Here is a 17,999-nt window from a genome sequence, read left to right on the forward strand (position 1 = left end):
TGGGTAGCATAAGAGAGAGCAGCAACTCAGATTTTGTGGCTTTAAACAAGTTAAACAAAGCAGAGAACATCCATGAGCTTGCCAGAATTGTAGCCGCACTCCTAGAGTGCCTAGGACAGTGATGGCAAACCTTTTTTTCCTCCGGTGCCAAAAGAGAATGGGCGTGCGTGCATCTGCGAGTGCCCACACCTATAATTCAATGCCTGGGGAGGGTGAAAACAGCTTCCTCTGCCCTCTGGGAGTCTCTGGAGGTCAGAAAAGGCCTCTTTCCCCACTTCTAGTATGCACAGTAGGCTCATGTTTCACTCTCCCCAGACTCCAAAGGCTTCCCTGGAGCTAGTGAAGGGTAAAAAAGCCCTCTGGCATCTCCCAGGAGGCTCTGTGGAAGCCAAAAACACCTTCCCAGAACTTCTGTGAGACCTAAAAGTCAGCAGGTTGGCACACACCTGCACATTGGAGCTGAGCTGGGGCAACAGTTTGCGTGCCAGCAGATATGGCTCTGCGTGCCATCTGTGGCACCCGTGCCATAGCTTCGCCATCACTGGCCTAGGAAATAAATATGATATTAAAGATACTTGTTTTCCTAATAGGGCCAGATTTAGCAATAACACCTAGACTTACCTACCACTTCATACTGCTTTTAGTCCTCTATAAGCTGTTTACAGAGTCAGCATATATTGCCCCCAACGATCTGGGTCCTCATTTTGCCCACCTCGGAAAGATGGAAGGCTGAGTCAACCTTGAGCCTGGTGAGAATTTGAACTGCCAAACTACAGCTAGCAGTCAGCTGAAGTAGCCTGCAGTACTGCACTCCAACCATTGTGCTAATTCTGCTCTATTCCTTCAATAACATAGTTTAAAGGAATCTAGGTTTCCAAAGATCCAGTGTTTGCAGTATTGTTTATGTATTTTACTCTAAAGGTCAGATTAACGTTCCAAACAAGAACTATACTTGTATCCAACCATATTCTAAAAAGTGCTGAGAAATTGGAATACTTTAGAAAGAAGAGTTTTGTGAGAATTTATTCCATACTACCGTGTTTTCCCAAAAATAAAACCTGTCTTATATATATATATATATTTTTAACCCTGAAATAAGCACTTGGCCTTATTGCCATGCACTCAAAAGTCTGATTGGGCTTATTATCAGGGGATGTCTTGTTTTGGGGGAAACAGGGTATGTTTGAACATCTAGCCTACTTTATACTGGCAGCCCTGACTAGTCGTGGATCTCCAGAATTCCAAGTATAAGGCTTTCCCAGGCCTACCTACAAAAATCCCGACGGTCTTATGGCATGTGTAATATGTATAGACTGCTGCTCCTATAGCACATCGTGGGAAAATCCATTCTCTAGCTTAGACATATTTGAGCTGCTTTGAAATCTGAAGACGGCAGAATCCAGCTTGCTCCCAAAGCAGGCAGAGAGGTTGTTCAAGTTCACTGGTCAAAATCAACCAGGGAAAATGATGTAGGCAACAGTTGACTGCAAGTATCTTTGAATCATTTGTATTTGTTTAATTACCTCATAGAATGCAAATAATCAAGTTGACTTTTGGTGGTTGGCTTCCAAAGACATTCAAGGTAAGAACTGAGGCCAGAGAGAGACTGTGGCCAAGAACTCATACTTGGGCAAGTTTCCCAGCAGATTCTAATAGTGAACACTTTATTACCTATTATTATGCATAAATTGCTGCTAAAAAAAAACCTGTCAGATTACTGTAATTCAAGAAGTAGGTTTTGTTGAGCTACAAACCCCAAACACTCTTAGTCAAACTTGCTCTTAGAGAAAGATAGAAAGAATCAGTCAACAACATCTGAAAAAGCGTACAGGTTGCCCTCCACTTATGACAATTGAGCCTGAAATTTCCGCTGCTAAGCAGGGGAGTTGTTAAGCGAGTTTTGCCTACAATTGTTTGGTCGCCGCAGTCATTAAGCAAATCACTGCAATTGTTAAGTGAATCGTGAGGCTATGAAGTGGATCTAGCTTCCCACCATTGATTTTGCTTGTTGGAAGCCGGCTGGGAAAGTTACAAATGTGAGCATGGCACTCCAGAACAGTGCAATTGTCATAAATATATGCCAGTTGCTCAAAGTTTGATCATGTGACTACAGGGACACTGCAATGGTCATAAGTGTTTTAAAAAAACCAGCCATAAATCTGTTCTTCCTTTTTTTTCATTTCCCAGCTTCAAAAGGTCACTAAACCAATAAGTCGGGAACAACCTGCACATTCCTCATTGCTGTTTTAAGTGAAATAGTCTTGCTCCTGTAAATTAAATGTACCCTTGCATTTCTGGCCCTTGTTGCTGCACAGACCTCGCTGCTTTTAAATTAAGCTCTGAGGATATCGCCTTTTCATACAACACAGCATTGTACATCTGTCACGTGCTGTTTACTCGTGAGTCCCAAAACCAGAAAAGAACAAAAAAGGACGAATGGGCTCATCCTCTCCTTTCTTCCCTCCAGCTGCTTTAACGCTCCACCAAAGCTTTTTCTGATGCTCAAATGCTAGCAGAGCCCAAAACATTTCCCGCAAAGGTAAGCCACAAGCTGCTTTGCTGAATTAAAGAATCTCCACACAGGTGGCAGGATCTCTGCTCAGTCGGGGCTGGGTTGCCATATCTTGCCTGCTGCAATGCATTCTAGCTTTGATCTCAGTCTCTCTGGCACCTGTGTAAGTGTTGTTGATGCCTGCAGTCAGCAAAGTAGGTCAAAGTCACCCACAATGGGAGAAAGGGCAGGATGAGGGGCAGGACTCTAAGATGGGAAGGAAGGAGTATTTTTGATACGGAAAAACCAGCTCTCTGTAAGAATCCAGTGGGAATAAGAAACTAAAGCAACCTTACACACTGTTTTTCATTTGAGGCAGCGGTTCTCAGCCTGTGGGTTGTGACCCCTTTGGGGGGTCGAACGACCCTTTCACAGGGGTCGCTTGAGACCAGTGGAAAACACATATTTCCGAACCAAGACACGGCTCCTCTACTCATCTCCAGGCGGGTCCACCCACATGCAAATAGACTACTGCAAAATGTGTGTGTGAGTGAGTGTGTGTGTGTGTATCACATGTTTTTGCTGAATTTTTAAAATTAAGGGAGACTAGGATAGTACTATTTCAGCTTTGTTCTGGCCTCATCAGCTAGCCATACCCTTACTGGGATTTGATCCCAGGGTGATCCAACAGAAAATAACATATGTATGTATGTATGTGTGTGTGTGTGTGTGTATATATATATATATATGTGTGTGTGTGTGTGTGTGTGTGTGTGTGTGTGTGTGTGTGTATATATATATATATATATATATATATATATATATATATATATGTAGATTGTTCTGAGTTCGGGTTTTGCCCTCAAAACAATCTACATACATATACCTGTGAAAATTTACGAAAACAAATATATATATAATATAAGGCCGAAATAGTGCTATCCTAGTCTCCCTTAATTTTAAAAATTCAGCAAAAACATGTGATATATATATCTCATATACATATATATCTCAAAATACACACACACACATATACGTATACATACATACATGTATACACACACACACACACCATAGGAACTTCTGAGCATATGCATAAGCTGAATTTCCAGCACTACGCATGTGTTACCATCTTGTTTTCGGAAATTTTTTTGGGGGGGGCAATTTTCTTTTTAAAAAAATTTGCACGCATAGGCAAAGCACACGCAGACACACCAGGCATGGCCACACAGCATAGGAGGAAGCGAATCGGCAGCAAGGTAAGTTAGAACGCGCCCCTGAGTTTCCTAATAATTTTATGATTTTATGGTTGGGGTAGTCACCCCAACATGAGGAACTCTATTAAAGGGTCATGGCATTAGGGAGATTGAGAACCGCTGACTTGAGAGGAGTAAGCATCAAGCTCATTTGACAAGGCTGTAGATCAAAGAGTATTGTCTAATAAACCACTAGCAACTCTCTTCCAATTTATAAAATTTATTTATTTATTTGCTCTTCTATTTCATTTCATTTCATTTTATTGGATTTGTATGCCGCCCCTTCTATGCTTGTAGTCCTCCAGTTATGACCACAGTTGAGCCCAAAATTTATGTTGCTAAGTGAGACATTTATTGAATTTAACTCCATTTTATGACTTTTCTTGCCAAAGTTATTAAGCGAATCCCTGCACTTATTAAATTAGTAACACAGTTGCTAAGTCAATCTGGCTTCCCTATTGACTTTGCTTATCAAAAGGTGATCACATCAACCCAAGACAATGCAACCGTCATAAATAGTAGTCAGCTGCCAAGCAGCTGAATTTTGATCATGTGACCACCATGGGGAAGCTGTAACCATTGTGTGAAAAGCTGCCATAAGTCACTTTTTCAGTGATGTTGAAACTTTGGTCACTAAACAAACTGTTGTAAGTCAAGGACTTCCTGTATAACTAATTACAAGCCTGGCTTGGATTCATATTTATAGCTAAGGCAGAGCTTTCTTTCTTTCCCTCAAAGATTCTCTCCCTTTTCATGATGATGTCATGTCTCAGAAAATGCACAAAAACTCTGTGTAGGTGCAATTTGTCAATTTACTTATAAATCTGAACTCTGCATGTTGCCCAAGTGATGCTATTGATCACAGGCAACTTGTATTTGGGGTTGCCATTTTTGTGTAAGCATTGACACCCATCTTATATTTGGGGCAAATGTCAGGACTACCCTTTAAAAAATATATATAATAATCTGCTGATAGTGCCCATAGTGCCTTAAAATCCCTCTCATTTTAATCCAGTGAAGCTCTCAGAGCAGGATTCTGGGCTAGAAGACCAGAGACCAACCTAACAGAATGACCCAAAGGATCTTCAAGTCCAGTTGTGTCGATTTCTTTCCTATAAAAATGGCACAAATATACATTGCTATCTAAAGCGACATGGCAACGAGACAGCTGGGTGATCAATACAACAGCAAACAGAACTGCAAAGCAAGCTGTTGTAACATTAACATCACTTAACAAGTGCCAGAAAAAATATACATAAAACAAATAAATTAAGACGTGAGCTCCAACTTTTTTCAGTAGAGAAGAATATGAAATATGGCAATCTCTAAGTTTTGAAGTTGCCATATTGTTTTAAGTATATTTTTTCTGGCACTTTTTAATACAGTGGTACCTCTACTTACAAACTTAATTCATTCTGTGACCAGGTTCTTAAGTAGAAAATTTTGTAAGAAGAAGCAATTTTTTCCACAGGAATCAATGTAAATGCAAATAATGCGTGCGATTGGGGAAACCACAGGGAGAGTAGAGACTGTTTCCTCCCAGGAGATTCCTAGAGAGGCCCCATGGCGGCTTCTCCCCACCCCTTTCCAGCCCTGTTTCCTCACAGGAGATTCCTAGAGAGGCCCCACAGAGGCTTCTCCTCGCCTTTTCTGGCCCTGCTTCCTCCTAGGAGATTCCTAGAGGCCCCACCTAGGCTTCTCCCTACCTTTTCCAGCCCTGTTTCATCACAGGAGATTCCTAGAGAGGCCCCATGGAGGCTTCTCCCTACCTGAACACCCGGTTCTTTAGAAAAGTTCGTAAGTAGAGGCATTCTTAGGTAGAGATACCATGTATTTCCCTTTTGCCCCCTTTCCTTTCTTCCATTTATGTTAGTATGTATTTTATTGCTTTGCTGATTTTTAATAAAGCTCTGTGAAAAAAAACCTTAAGCCTAGATGTACATGCAAACAGAAGAGCGGGGGGGGGGATTTGATATTTGTGGATGTATGTACTGTGATGTGATTTGTAGAACCATAAACTGAACGCACAGTGTATTTACTTCATTGTACTGAGACTATAGAGCTCCGAGAGAATGTGTTATTTTGAGCATGCAGAGAGGTCAAGGATCTGTGGGGAAAGGACAAAGTACTAGTTAATTTTCTCCTTAAAAAGAAAGCTGTTCATGAAAGCCATGATTGTTAGAAACAAAAAGGATTCTGGAGAAACAGGAGATTCCTGGTTTGTATACCCAAAATAAAACAGCCTATGGAAGAAAACATCAAAGAATATCAAAAGCAGAAAACAATGTTTTGAATACACCTAGGTTCCACGGATAGTTCCTACCGAAAACACAGAGAACTCTCTGAAATGAATGGGATATATGTATTGGTCCAAAAGGGTATATTCCCGTGGTGGGTTTCTACCAGTTCGCCCCAGATTGGACGAACCGGTAGCTATGGCGACAGGAGGCTCTGCCCACCTGCCCAGACATCATCAAAAACATTATGTACATGCGCAGGTGGTTCTGTTCATGTGCAGAAGCATTGTGCGCACATTGCACACTCACGCACTCTGGTTCCAAAACCGGTAGCAAAAGTAAGTGAAACCCACCACTGGTATATTCTGTGTCAAAGTTTTGGTGCAAAAGATACTGGGGCTAGAAAGCTAGAAATATTTCTTGGGCACCTAGAAACAGTAACACCAGTATATGAATAATATAGTTTATATAACATTATGGTTCTAATTGATTTCCCTTTTAAACAAAACTTCCTTATTAAAAGGAGAAGACTCTTAAGGCTATAGTAACAGTGGGTGGAAAGAATGGTTTAATGAAACACAGGATTCCTTTAATAATTGCTATGGCTTCTGGCTAGCACAAGGCACATTTCACCATTCTATAGCTGAAAATATGTGCAGCTACTATATTCTCCAGACTTGTAGCCTGGAACCAAAATAATATTTTGAAGCATAACTCAGATTCCATTTCTCTCCAAATATTTACAGCCCAAGAGACATCCATTGAGATGTAATATACATGAAAGGATTGACATTGTTTTATTTATATTTACAGAGCACATCTTATTCAGCTACTCCTCGACTTACCACCATTCATTTAGCACTGAAAAAAGTGATTTATGATCATTTTTCATATTTACAATCATGCAGCATCCCCGATCAAAATACAGATGCTGGGCAGCTAGTTCAAATTTATGAAGGTTGCAATGTCCTGGGAGCATTGTGACCTTCTGACAAGCAAAGTCAATGGGGAAACCCGATTCACTTAACAATTGTGTTACTAACTTAACAACTGCAGTGATTCACTTTAAAAATTGTGGCAAGAAAGGTTGTAAAATGGGGGGAAATCCACTTAACATCTGTCTCACTTAGCAACAGAAATTTTGAACTCAATTGTGGTCGTAAATCAAGGACTACCTGTATAAGGCACTGTTCTGTATCTTAAATATCTGAGATTATAACCGTGTAGAGCCAGCATGAAGAACAAAACAAAAAATGCTTTTAATTCTGGAATTTACAGAATGGTATAAACTCGGGCTAAGCAAATGCCAACCCAGAGGAACAGATCCAGCCATTATTATGTGTTCAGCCCAAACACACACCTAGGATGGCTTAAGAGAGAGGCAAAAATTCTAGAACACAGAGGCGTATTCATTTCCATATTCTGTTCCCATTGTGTACCCTTCCAAGGCAAGGGAAATTAAGCCTTGAAACATTCATCTTCAAACTAAAGCTAAAGGGAATGGAAAGGTTTGATTCTTTTCCTTTGAAATCCAATCTAAATCTGTTTGCAAACCAGTCTATTTTCCAAACACTGTCATTGCAGTGTTTCTGTGTCTCTCCTGAATCTGTTGTCCCTCTTAAGCGGGCATTAATTTTGAGTGCTTTTTCACAGGATAGGCCATTTTCAAGCAGTACTAATATACAGGACACTACACTAAGCACAGCATCCTTTTGACACTTTGGGCAGCTTTAAAAGCCCACAACTTCTATCCACTCCTGGGGGAGAAAAGACGGCAACAACAGTTCATTTTACAGTCGTTGTAAGTTTTTCTTTTTCACTTAATATTTCAGGCTGTTCTCTAGGGTTGCTGTACACTGTAGGTGCAGAAAGCAGAGGCAAACAAAACATCATTTACATAACATTTCCAAAGACAACCCAGAGCACAGTCCTAAGATTCCTGCAGTTTAGATGGGAGCGCTGAGCCAAACAAGAGTCGAAGCAGCAAAAGATGAGACCTGAAGTCAAACAACCTGCTAGTCCCACATGAAAGCCGCTTCTAAAGCACTGGGAACAGCCCGCCTTCTCTACTTTTTGTCTTCACCAGCACCTTTCTTCTTATTTATTATTTATATCCCACCTTCATTATTTTAATATAAACAACTCAAGGCACTGCATATATCTAATCCTCCTTGCTTCTCCTATTTTCCCCAACAACCACCATGATAAATGAGTTGGGCTGAGAAAGAGTGACAGGCTCAAGGTCACCCCTGCTGGCTTTCATGGCTATGGTAAGACTAGAACTCCCAGTTTCTAGCCCGATACCTTAATCACTAGAGCAAACTGGCTCTCTTCTGAAGCTCAGACCCATAGCTAATAAGGGTGAAGCCCAAAAACTGGGGCAGGGAGCATGGAAGGCCATCTGTTTCTCCCAACAAGAAAGCAAAGCAGAGGAGAAACCTGCCAGTATCTATCTATCTATCTATCTATCTATCCATCCATCCATCCATCCATCCATCCATCCATCCATCCATCCTTCCTTCCTTCCCTTCCTTCCTTCCTTCCCTCCTTCCCTTTCTTCCTTCCTTCCTTCCCTTCCTTCCTTCCATCCTTCCTTCCTTCCTTCCTTCCCTCCCTCCTTCCCTTCCTTCCTTTCTTCCTTCCCTTCCTTCCTTCTTTCTTTCTTTCTTTCTTTCTTTCTTTGACTTTTATGCCGCCCCTCTCCGAGGACGCCACATTCCACCAGATGAGGAAGCACACGAGAGATTGACAAGAATTATTTCCCCAAAATGCAGACAACCAAAGTTTTTTCCCCCATCCAAAATTATCAACAACTGCTTTGAAGCCAGCACTTGATAACAAAGATGGGAAAAAACTCTGTACTGAAGACATACAGTTTTGTCCTTTGGGCACTCTGTGTGATTGTTCCTGTATTACCTGAACAAGTACTGGTAATCCTTGACTTATCACCATAATGAACCCAAAATTTCCATTGCTAAGCAACACAGTTGTTCAGTGAGTTATGTCCCATTTTACGATCTTTGTTTGCCACAGCGAATCACTGCAGTTGTTAAGTGAATCTTGCTTCTTCCCCTGTGGCCTTTGCTTGCCAGAAGCCAGCTGGGAAGGTTACAAAGGGGGATCACATGACCCCAGGACAGTGCAACTGTTGTAAATACATGCCAATGGTCAAGCGCCCGAATTTGGATGATGTGAACATGAGGGTGCTACAACGATCATAAATTTGAAAATCAGTCATAAGTCACATTATTCAGCACTGTTGTAACTTCAAACAGCCATTAAGTGAATGATTATAAATCGAGGACTACCTGTAAGGTGTACAGGCCCATGTCATGCTTCCATTCATGCAGAAATCAACAGGCAATGGCCATCTTCCAAAGTGCATGAGTTTTGCTTGCTGTTTCCTATCCCTAATGTAGTTTTTTAGAGAATTTCACTATCAAGAATACAGATGGATGCCTTATGCTAATCTTATGTCTATCAAGATGCAAATTTTCAATGTTACCCAATCCAAAATTTGAAATTCTGTTCAATTCTTGACCTACAATATCTAACACTGCCATCCTTGACATGCTTGACATGTTTACCCACACGTTAACATCATATTACCATATCATACTCAATTACTGTATAAAATATCCACCTAGTGGCTGCATTATTTAAAAGGCCAGCAGACAGTTGAGTAGCTTGAATTCAGCGTGCTCTGCCAACGCAGTCATCATAAATGCCACAGGAACTGGTATGTAGAAAATAAATTCCACTGCCTAAGCTTCCTGAGAAGGTTGGATTCATCAAAGGATCACCTGCTCCCAGCTGGAATCTCCATTGCAGATTCTTCTCTGGCAACAGAGTGGCTTTCCAGATCCAGTGGACTGCTCCATCCATCCCATTAGCCAGGATGACTAATGTTTTCAATTCCAACACAAGGTATTTGACTAAGGAATACTGCCATAGAGGTCAGGGTCCTTTATTTTACAGTATACAGAATTAGTTATCATACCCCAAATCTTTGCTTATCTGGGCCAAAGATGTCTAACTCAGAGAAACAGTCTCCTGACTAATCTATAGAAAACTGCAACCCTTCCCCAAGGTATGAAAAGCATATGAGGAATGGTTGCAGGAAATAGGTATGGAAGGACTAGGGGTGACATGATAGTGATATTCCAAGATCTGAGAGGCTGCCATGAAGAAGAGGGGGTCAACCTATTTTCCAGTGCAAAACAAGAAATAATGGATGAAAACTAATCAAAGAAAGAAGCAACCTGGAATTAAAGGGAAACTTCCTAACATTGAGAACAATTAACCAGTGGAACTTCCAGTTTTGCCTTCAGACATTGTGGGTGCTCCAGTAGTGAAGGCTTTCAAGAAGAGACTGGACAGCCACTTGTCTCAAATGATGTAGAGCAGGGCTGTCAAACTCAAGGCCCAGGGGCCAGATCCAGCCCATGGGCTGCTTAGTTCTGGACTGCAACGTTACCCTGGGAAAAAACCAAAGGACTGGTTCATGGTGCAAAGGGCCCTCCCGAGCTCCATTTTCTTTAGCAGTGGATTGCAGGAAGCCATCGCTCGGGAGACCGGTAGAGGTGGATTCCTACCCCTGCGCCCCAGTGCAGTAGTCCAGTAATGGCCTGCCGACTACCCAATTTGCGTGCAACAGCTCCGATGCTAAATTTACCACCCCATGTACAGCACTTTTATTTTTAGTAATTTCCAGTTATTTTTTCCTTCTGCACATGCACAGAAGCAAAATCTTGTGACAGGATTCACGCGCACAATTGTCTGATTCTGAGCATGCGCAGAAACAAAATCTCGCGAGAGCACGTGCTCGTACAAACAGTAAAACATTGTAGCGCATTGGTATGGACAGAAGAGGAACCCGCCACTGGCCGGGAGAGTGCTTGGGCCACTACAGGTGCCCCAGACATGAGTGACATCGAATTGGCTATACTCACCACCACCACCACCCAGCCCCTGTAAGGTCAAACACAACCCCGATGTGGGTCTCAATGAAATTGAGTTTGACACCCCTGGTATAGTGTCTCCTGCTTGAGAAAGGCGTTGGACTAAAAGACCTTCCAGTTCTATTCTGATTGAAGCCTTGCACTGAATTGTGGTCCTTCCCCAGGACTGTCTGGAATGGTGGCAAAATGGGAGTTCTGTTGACTGTACCAGGGAACAACTTAATCCTTCCAAGTCCTATCGGACCATAAATATCTCCTACAGCTTTCTTTTTTGGCTCAGCAGGAGGTCGTCTCGTACCTAAGCCAGCCAGGGAGGAAAGGAATCTGAGGAGTAAACTCTGTGCTGCCCCTGAGCTGCAGATGGATGTATCTGCCTTGAATAACCTTAGTCCTTATAAATAGAATCCACCAGAGACTATTTTGGTAAGTAAAACATTCCTGACCTGTTCTGCCAGCCTTCAAAAGATTGCTCCTGGCCCGAGGGCAGATGTAACTATGTTTGGCCTCCTCTGTTCCCAGTGAATCACTTTGTGATTAACTGGAGGAATTCTCAGGCACGTGCAGGTGCCAGTCTTGTGTTGCTAGAGGACGGTATTCAGGATTAGTTGGTATAGAAACATATTTTCAGTCCCCACCTATGCCCGATATGACTTTCAAGTACAAACGCTGACCCAGAAAAGGGATATCTCGTGCCCATTCCATTTCTAGTGATGGCTGCCACTCTTGCAAAATTCCTATATGAGAGCAGGGTCATCCCCAAAAGAATCGATATTGAATGACCACCCTCCCAACAAAAAAACACACTAACAAATGTGATCTGCCTGAGATGCCAAACCAATGGTACCTTGGTACTCATCCTGAATTGGTTCTGGGAGGTGCGATAAACATTCTAAAAGGATGTGTGTCAAATTTTCCTCATTAAGGAATAGTGTAATGAGTCACAAGGCAGCCGACACCAACAAGTTCTTGCTTGAGTACCAAACAATGAGTACCAAGCAAAATGTTCATGTCAAAATGTGTTGAGCACCAAATTTATGAGTTTCAAAACAGTTGTTTACCCAGGTATCACTGCACCTGGCAAGGGATTTGAGTCTCAGGTGGATGTAAAACCAGAAATTATTATAAATACCCCCCCCCCCCCCCCAATGTCAAAGAGCTTAAAGAGGCTACATATAGTAGCAGGGCATAACAAAGAACTGGAAAAATTAAAAAATTCTGGATCTTAGGAATAAAGAATTGTCTCCCATTATTCGTCTGGGTTCATACATCATGCCAAACCATGGCTTCCTTAATTGTGCTACTTAATCACCAAGTGTCTGAGAAGTTCCCACACTTAAGTCAAAACCAAATAAACCAAAGTATGGCTTAGCGCAGCGTACAAACTGGGTCACTCAGTGAAATCTCTTGCTCAATATTGTCAGCTCAGCACGCAATTACTGTTGCAGGGAACTCCAAAACTTCTGAGAACAATTTTTTTCCCAACCCTCCCTGGAGGTGGAAGAAATTGGCTGCTAAAGCTTCCTCCAGTAAAAATTGTGTTCTACCAGCAAGCCATGAACACAGCCCCAAACAATTGTCCTTTGTAGTGGATGAACTAAAATACAAGACAGAACACTGCAGATATCAAATATCCTCTGAGAAGCAGTCTGAGTCTTCACACTTGTCCCTATCTCCTGTTTTGGGGCACCAGATTGGCAATTCCTATTGCCAACATCTCTCTCTATAGGGACACCTTGCATTTGAGAGAGACAAGGTAAAGTACTCCCAAACTGTACTTAAACTAAGATATAGAATCAACGTCGGGGAGATAGAAGATGGAATATTAATAAGTCACTGCATTCTAATGCCTTAAAAATTTTCCCATATGGAACTGCAAAAGCAGCTGTAAGATATATGAAGCAGCTCCAATTCAACTCCCAGAATTCCCCAGCAAAAGCATGCTGGAGGGAGAATTCTGGGAAATGAAGTCCACATATATTAAAGTTGCCAAGGCTGGGAAACACTGGTCCAAAGGATCATTTACAATGGGGGAGAAATACAGATTCACATTGTACTGTGAAAAGAGAGCACAGCTGAGAACATCTACCCCAGTTCTCCTGCACGTTTCAAAATTTCACAGCCGGTTTAATAAACCCAGCAAGGAAGACATCCTTACATGACAGTTAATGCAATCTAGGTTTGCATTTAAACAAACAGGTACACATACGAGGAACGAAATTAAGTGAAAACAGAATAATACCGTATTTTGTTCTTTGGAATAATATGCCAAATCTCCAGCGGCAAAAGATAAATGTCCCCTGCATGAAATATTTAATATGTGCCTCCCAACATTTGTATCGATAGTGTTCTGCTTCTGAAAAGTTAGCACCCCAAGTCGCTTTGCAGATCAATGAAGCTACGGCTCCTTTAAAATTTTGCTTAAATCACCCTCCTGCTGCAGAAGTGTAATCAAGATCTTTCTTCAGTGCAGTAAGGACCAGAAGCCTGCTTTTTTAAAAAATCAGCGTAATATCTAATTCTGCCCAGGTATTCCTTTCTCCCTTTTTATTTTCTCCATGCTGGCTGGGGATTTTCAAGATGCACGGTTGAGAAAGACTGTCCTGGATGGTTTTGGACTATAATTCTCATGATGTCTGAACTCAGTTTATGGGAGTTGAAATCAACACCTGCTGCAGGGCATCAGATCATTTACCTCTGATATATTTTTTAAAAAGGGGTGGACTAGCCCAGCAACCTATTTTATCTGAAAACAGTGGCTTTCTTCGCCTCAATGCTTTCCCAGTTTTGTTTTTTTCACTATCAGGCTGCAAACTCTTCTCCTGCATTCCACAACAGTCAAATCGCGCTGACCCCACCTAACCTCTCCCGCATCCATACACAAAAGGCGGCTGCAGGAGGGGAGCTTTTCTCGCCCCCTTCCACCCCTTCCCATTCTTTTAAGCCGAGGATAACACACAAAAACAAGAAGCCGCTTTCCAGAACCATCCATCCAACCTCGCTTGGGTTTTGTTTACCGAGCAGCACACAAATTGCAGCGGCAGCCATGTGACACCCCCCCCCCTTTTTTCATCGTACCCAAATTCAAAGCGATTTGGACAGCAATTCCACCCGCCCCAAAGCCCCCGTCCCTCTCCCAGTCCCAGCAGTGAAAGATCCGCAGTCTCCAAGAATTTGCATTACACCCATAAGTCCCCTCTTTCTTTCCTGTCTTTCTTTGTATTGCCTACATCTTCAATCGGCTGTTTGTAGCTCTCCTTTTCCATTTCCTCTTCCACAACCGTTTCAGTATGAACAAAAACTGTTCCCCACCCCACCTGGACTCCCTTCTCCCTTCTTCTCCCTGTAGGTCCCCAACCCAACTCCTCTTTTTTTATGAACCCCTTTCCATAGATGTTGCAACCCAAGAATGGCTAAGCCTTATGATTCTTGACAAATGCATATTTTATGTATACTGAGAACATATGCACCAAAGACAAATTCCTTGTGTCCAATCACACTTGGCCAATAAAGAATTCTATTCTATTCTATTCTATTCCATTCCATTCATTTCCTTTCCAAAGCCTTATGATTCTTGACAAACGTATCTTTTATGTATACTGAGAGCATATGCACCAAAGACAAATTCCTTGTGTGTCCCATCACACTTGGCCAATAAAGAATTCTATTCTATTCTATTCCATTCCATTCATTTCCTTTCCACAGCCTTATGATTCTTGACAAATGTATCTTTTATGTATACTGAGAGCATATGCACCAAAGACAAATTCCTTGTGTGTCCCATCACACTTGGCCAATAAAGAATTCTATTCTATTCTATTCCATTCCATTCATTTCCTTTCCAAAGCCTTATGATTCTTGACAAATGTATCTTTTATGTATACTGAGAGCATATGCACCAAAGACAAATTCCTTGTGTGTCCCATCACACTTGGCCAATAAAGAATTCTATTCTATTCTATCTAAAGCAGAATGCCAAAGAAGGCATTTCCCGGTGGCTGCTGCTGTGGTTGTTTTGTTTTGTTTTAAGGAAAAATGAATTAAAACCCCATACTTAGGCGCTCCTTCCGGTGTAGTGAAGCTACAATATAGCGAGCATGCTTAAGGAGTGGAAAACGTTAAAAAAAAACCCCAAACAACCCGCCCGTGATGGCATGAAAATACAAAAAAAAACCCATTCAAAGCGAGCTTCTCGCCTACTTCATTTCCTCTCTCGATTCGCACCCATCATCCAGCCCGTTTGGGAATCCGGAGGGGAAGGTGGAAGGGGGTGGAAGGGGCAGAAAGGAGAATTTAAAGAAAATTGCAGCGGGGGGGGGGAAATACCACGAGAGGCTTACCGGAATTGTTATCCATGCTGGAGGGTCTTTTCTCTCTCTCTCTCCCGCCGTCCTCCCGTCGAGTCGTGCAAAACCCGGTCCTCGGGGTCACCCGAATGAAAATAAAATGAAAAAAAGGAGGGGAGGTCGGGAATCGCCTCAGGAAAGCGACCAAGAGTTGCGCGCCGGGTTCGCTCAGCTCGCTCTTTTCCTAGGAAGCGCCGGGTTCTCCCAAACGGAGCCAAAAAAAATAAATAATAACTAGAATGAGGGCGAATGGGTAACAAGCCGGCTGTGCGCGAAGAGGGAATCCTCCCCACCGTCGCCCCCCCCTCTCTTCCCTGTCTCTGTGTGTGTTGGTGCGAGTGTGTGTATGTGAGGGAGAAGAGCGCGCGCGCGCGTGCTGGACGACTCCGGAGCCACCGCACTCTGCAAAATGGTTTGTGCTTCTTCCAGGAGGCGGCGGCGGTCGTGTTCTCGGCTGCCGCTTCCACGTGCTTTTTTTTTTTTTTTTTTTTTTTGAAGCGAGAGGCTGAAGCCCGAGCCGTTCGGGCCTCCCCGCTCCCTCCCCACAACCCAGTTCCCTCAATTCGAGGCTTATGTGGGTGAGCGGTTCCCGCTGGGCTTGGGTTGTTATGTATTTTCTTTGCTTATTCGACTCCCGCTCTGGTGGTGGTGTTTTGTTTTTCCCCCCCTCAGCCGAGGCAAAGAGCGAAGGGCAGCCGAGTTAGGATCTGGCGCAGCGCTCGAGCGCCTGGCTCATGTGTAGCCCGCATGTGACAGGATCAAAGGCTTGCCCCACTGACACACATTCGGGCGGCCCGAGCGATGACATCATCAGCGCCGCGGCTTTGCACATGGGCAGGAGGCGGGGCGGGAGGAGGAGGGACGCGGCGGAGACTTAAGATGGGGGGCGGGGGGGGGAGACGTTCGCACACAGAGGCACCGGCCTGACGACGCCGTCCCTGCTCGGACATGGTCGAACAGCGAGGTTTGGGCTTTTTTTTTTTTTTTGGGGTCGGCGTAGAAAATGGAACCGGGTGAAGCAGGGGAGGAGAAAACGGGGTTTAGGCGCCCCGCTTTGCTACTTCTTCTGTTAAGGGGCGTGCATAAGGGCACTAGTGTGCCGTCCGTCCTCTGTCCAATTGTCTCTCCTATATATTTTATATCTTTTCTTCCATTCATATATCTTCTCCTCTTTTCTTGATTGACGTATTTTATTTTCATATCTTCTCTTCTATCCTTTCCTTGATATACTGTATATTACTACATGTTCATTCTCTCCAACCTTCATTTTGTATTTGAATAAATAAATAAATAAATAAGTGGTTTAGAAAGTCCTTCCTGCCAACGACTACTTTAGCTTCAACCACAACAACACACGAGCACATAACAGACACAAACGTAATGTAAACCGCTCCAAACTCGACTGCAGGAAATACGGTTTTAGTAACCGAGTAGTTGATGCATGGAACTCACTTCCAGACTCTGTAGTATCATCTCTTAACCCCCAAAACTTTACCCTTAGACTGTCCAGTGTTGACCTCTTCTGATTCCTAAGAGGTCAGTAAGGGGCGTGCATAAGTGCACCAGTGTGCCTTCCGTCCCCTGTCCTAATGTTTATTTTATTTTTTACTAGTATCATGTATATGAATATTATTATATCTAATGTTTCTTATTTTTTCCTTGTTACTAGTATCATGCATATGAATATTATTACTGTATATCTTTACATACCTCCAATATGTACTCAACAATAAAAATAAATAAAATGGGTTGGAAGGGGAAGCAGAGATGTGCCTCTTTTATTACAATCAAGAAACTACCAAAGAGCCATAAGAACATAAGATGAGCCATGCTGAATCAGGTCAAAGCCCATCGAGTCCAGCATTCTGTGTCAATTGTCCATGGGGATCTTGAGCAGAAAGAGAAGGCAAAACCCTCCCAAAGCCATCAGTAAACAGTCCAACCAAAGAATAGCTATAGCACTTAAGACTTATATACTGCTTCAAAGTGCTTTACAGCCCTCTCTAATGTGCCCCCCCCCCAACAATCTGGGTCCTCATTTTACCCACCTTGGAAGGATGGAAGGCTGAGTCAACCTTGAGCCTGGTGAGATTTGAACAGGTGAGATTTGAACAGCCAGCAGTCAACAGCTTGCAGTACTGCACTCTAACCACTGCGCCACCAAAACTCATCACTAAGACCGTCCACCCACCCACCCACCCTCACACAGACAGGCAAGATACCAGAATATAAACAGAGTAAGCCACTCCTTACTAGCACTGATGTGGATACCTATTTAGGGTAATGAAATGTCAAAGAAAACAAGCGCAGGGCACTAGCAATAGCGCTTAGTAAGTTGGTTTTCAACCTGGTGATCGGGACCCCTTTGGGGTTGAACGACCATTTCACATGCCTAAGACCATAGGAAATTTCCCATGGTGTTAGGGACTAAAGCTTCTATTCTGGCGCCTTACAAAGGTAGAGAACCACTGGGCTTTATATTTATATACTGCTTTGCAGTGCTTTACAGCCCTCTCTCAGTAGTTTACAGAGTCAGCATATTCCCACCACCACCACCCAACTGAGTCCTCGTTTTACCCACCTCGGAAGGATGGAAGGCTGAGTCAACCTTGAGCCTGGTGGGGTTTGAACTGCCAAATTGCAGGCATCCGGCAGGCAGCAGAAGTAGCCTGCAATACTGCACTCTAACCACTGCGCCACCACTGCTCTCA

The 17,999-nt window shown here is 43.0% G+C and overlaps 1 protein-coding gene across 1 annotated transcript in view; it reads right to left on the reverse strand.

The window, feature by feature from the left end:
- Positions 1-15,592, reverse strand: part of LOC139161573 (nuclear receptor subfamily 1 group D member 1-like) — a 46,857-nt gene extending 31,265 nt beyond the window's left edge. Inside the window, exon 1 of the mRNA XM_070740883.1 lies at positions 15,283-15,592. Within this exon, the coding sequence (XP_070596984.1) occupies positions 15,283-15,298 (16 nt within the window). The 5' untranslated portion in view covers positions 15,299-15,592. The remainder of the gene's footprint in view (positions 1-15,282) is intronic.
- Positions 15,593-17,999: the final 2,407 nt, after the last annotated feature.

This window comes from Erythrolamprus reginae, chromosome 2 (assembly GCF_031021105.1).
Source record: "Erythrolamprus reginae isolate rEryReg1 chromosome 2, rEryReg1.hap1, whole genome shotgun sequence".
In the NCBI taxonomy this organism is placed as follows: domain Eukaryota; kingdom Metazoa; phylum Chordata; class Lepidosauria; order Squamata; family Dipsadidae; genus Erythrolamprus; species Erythrolamprus reginae.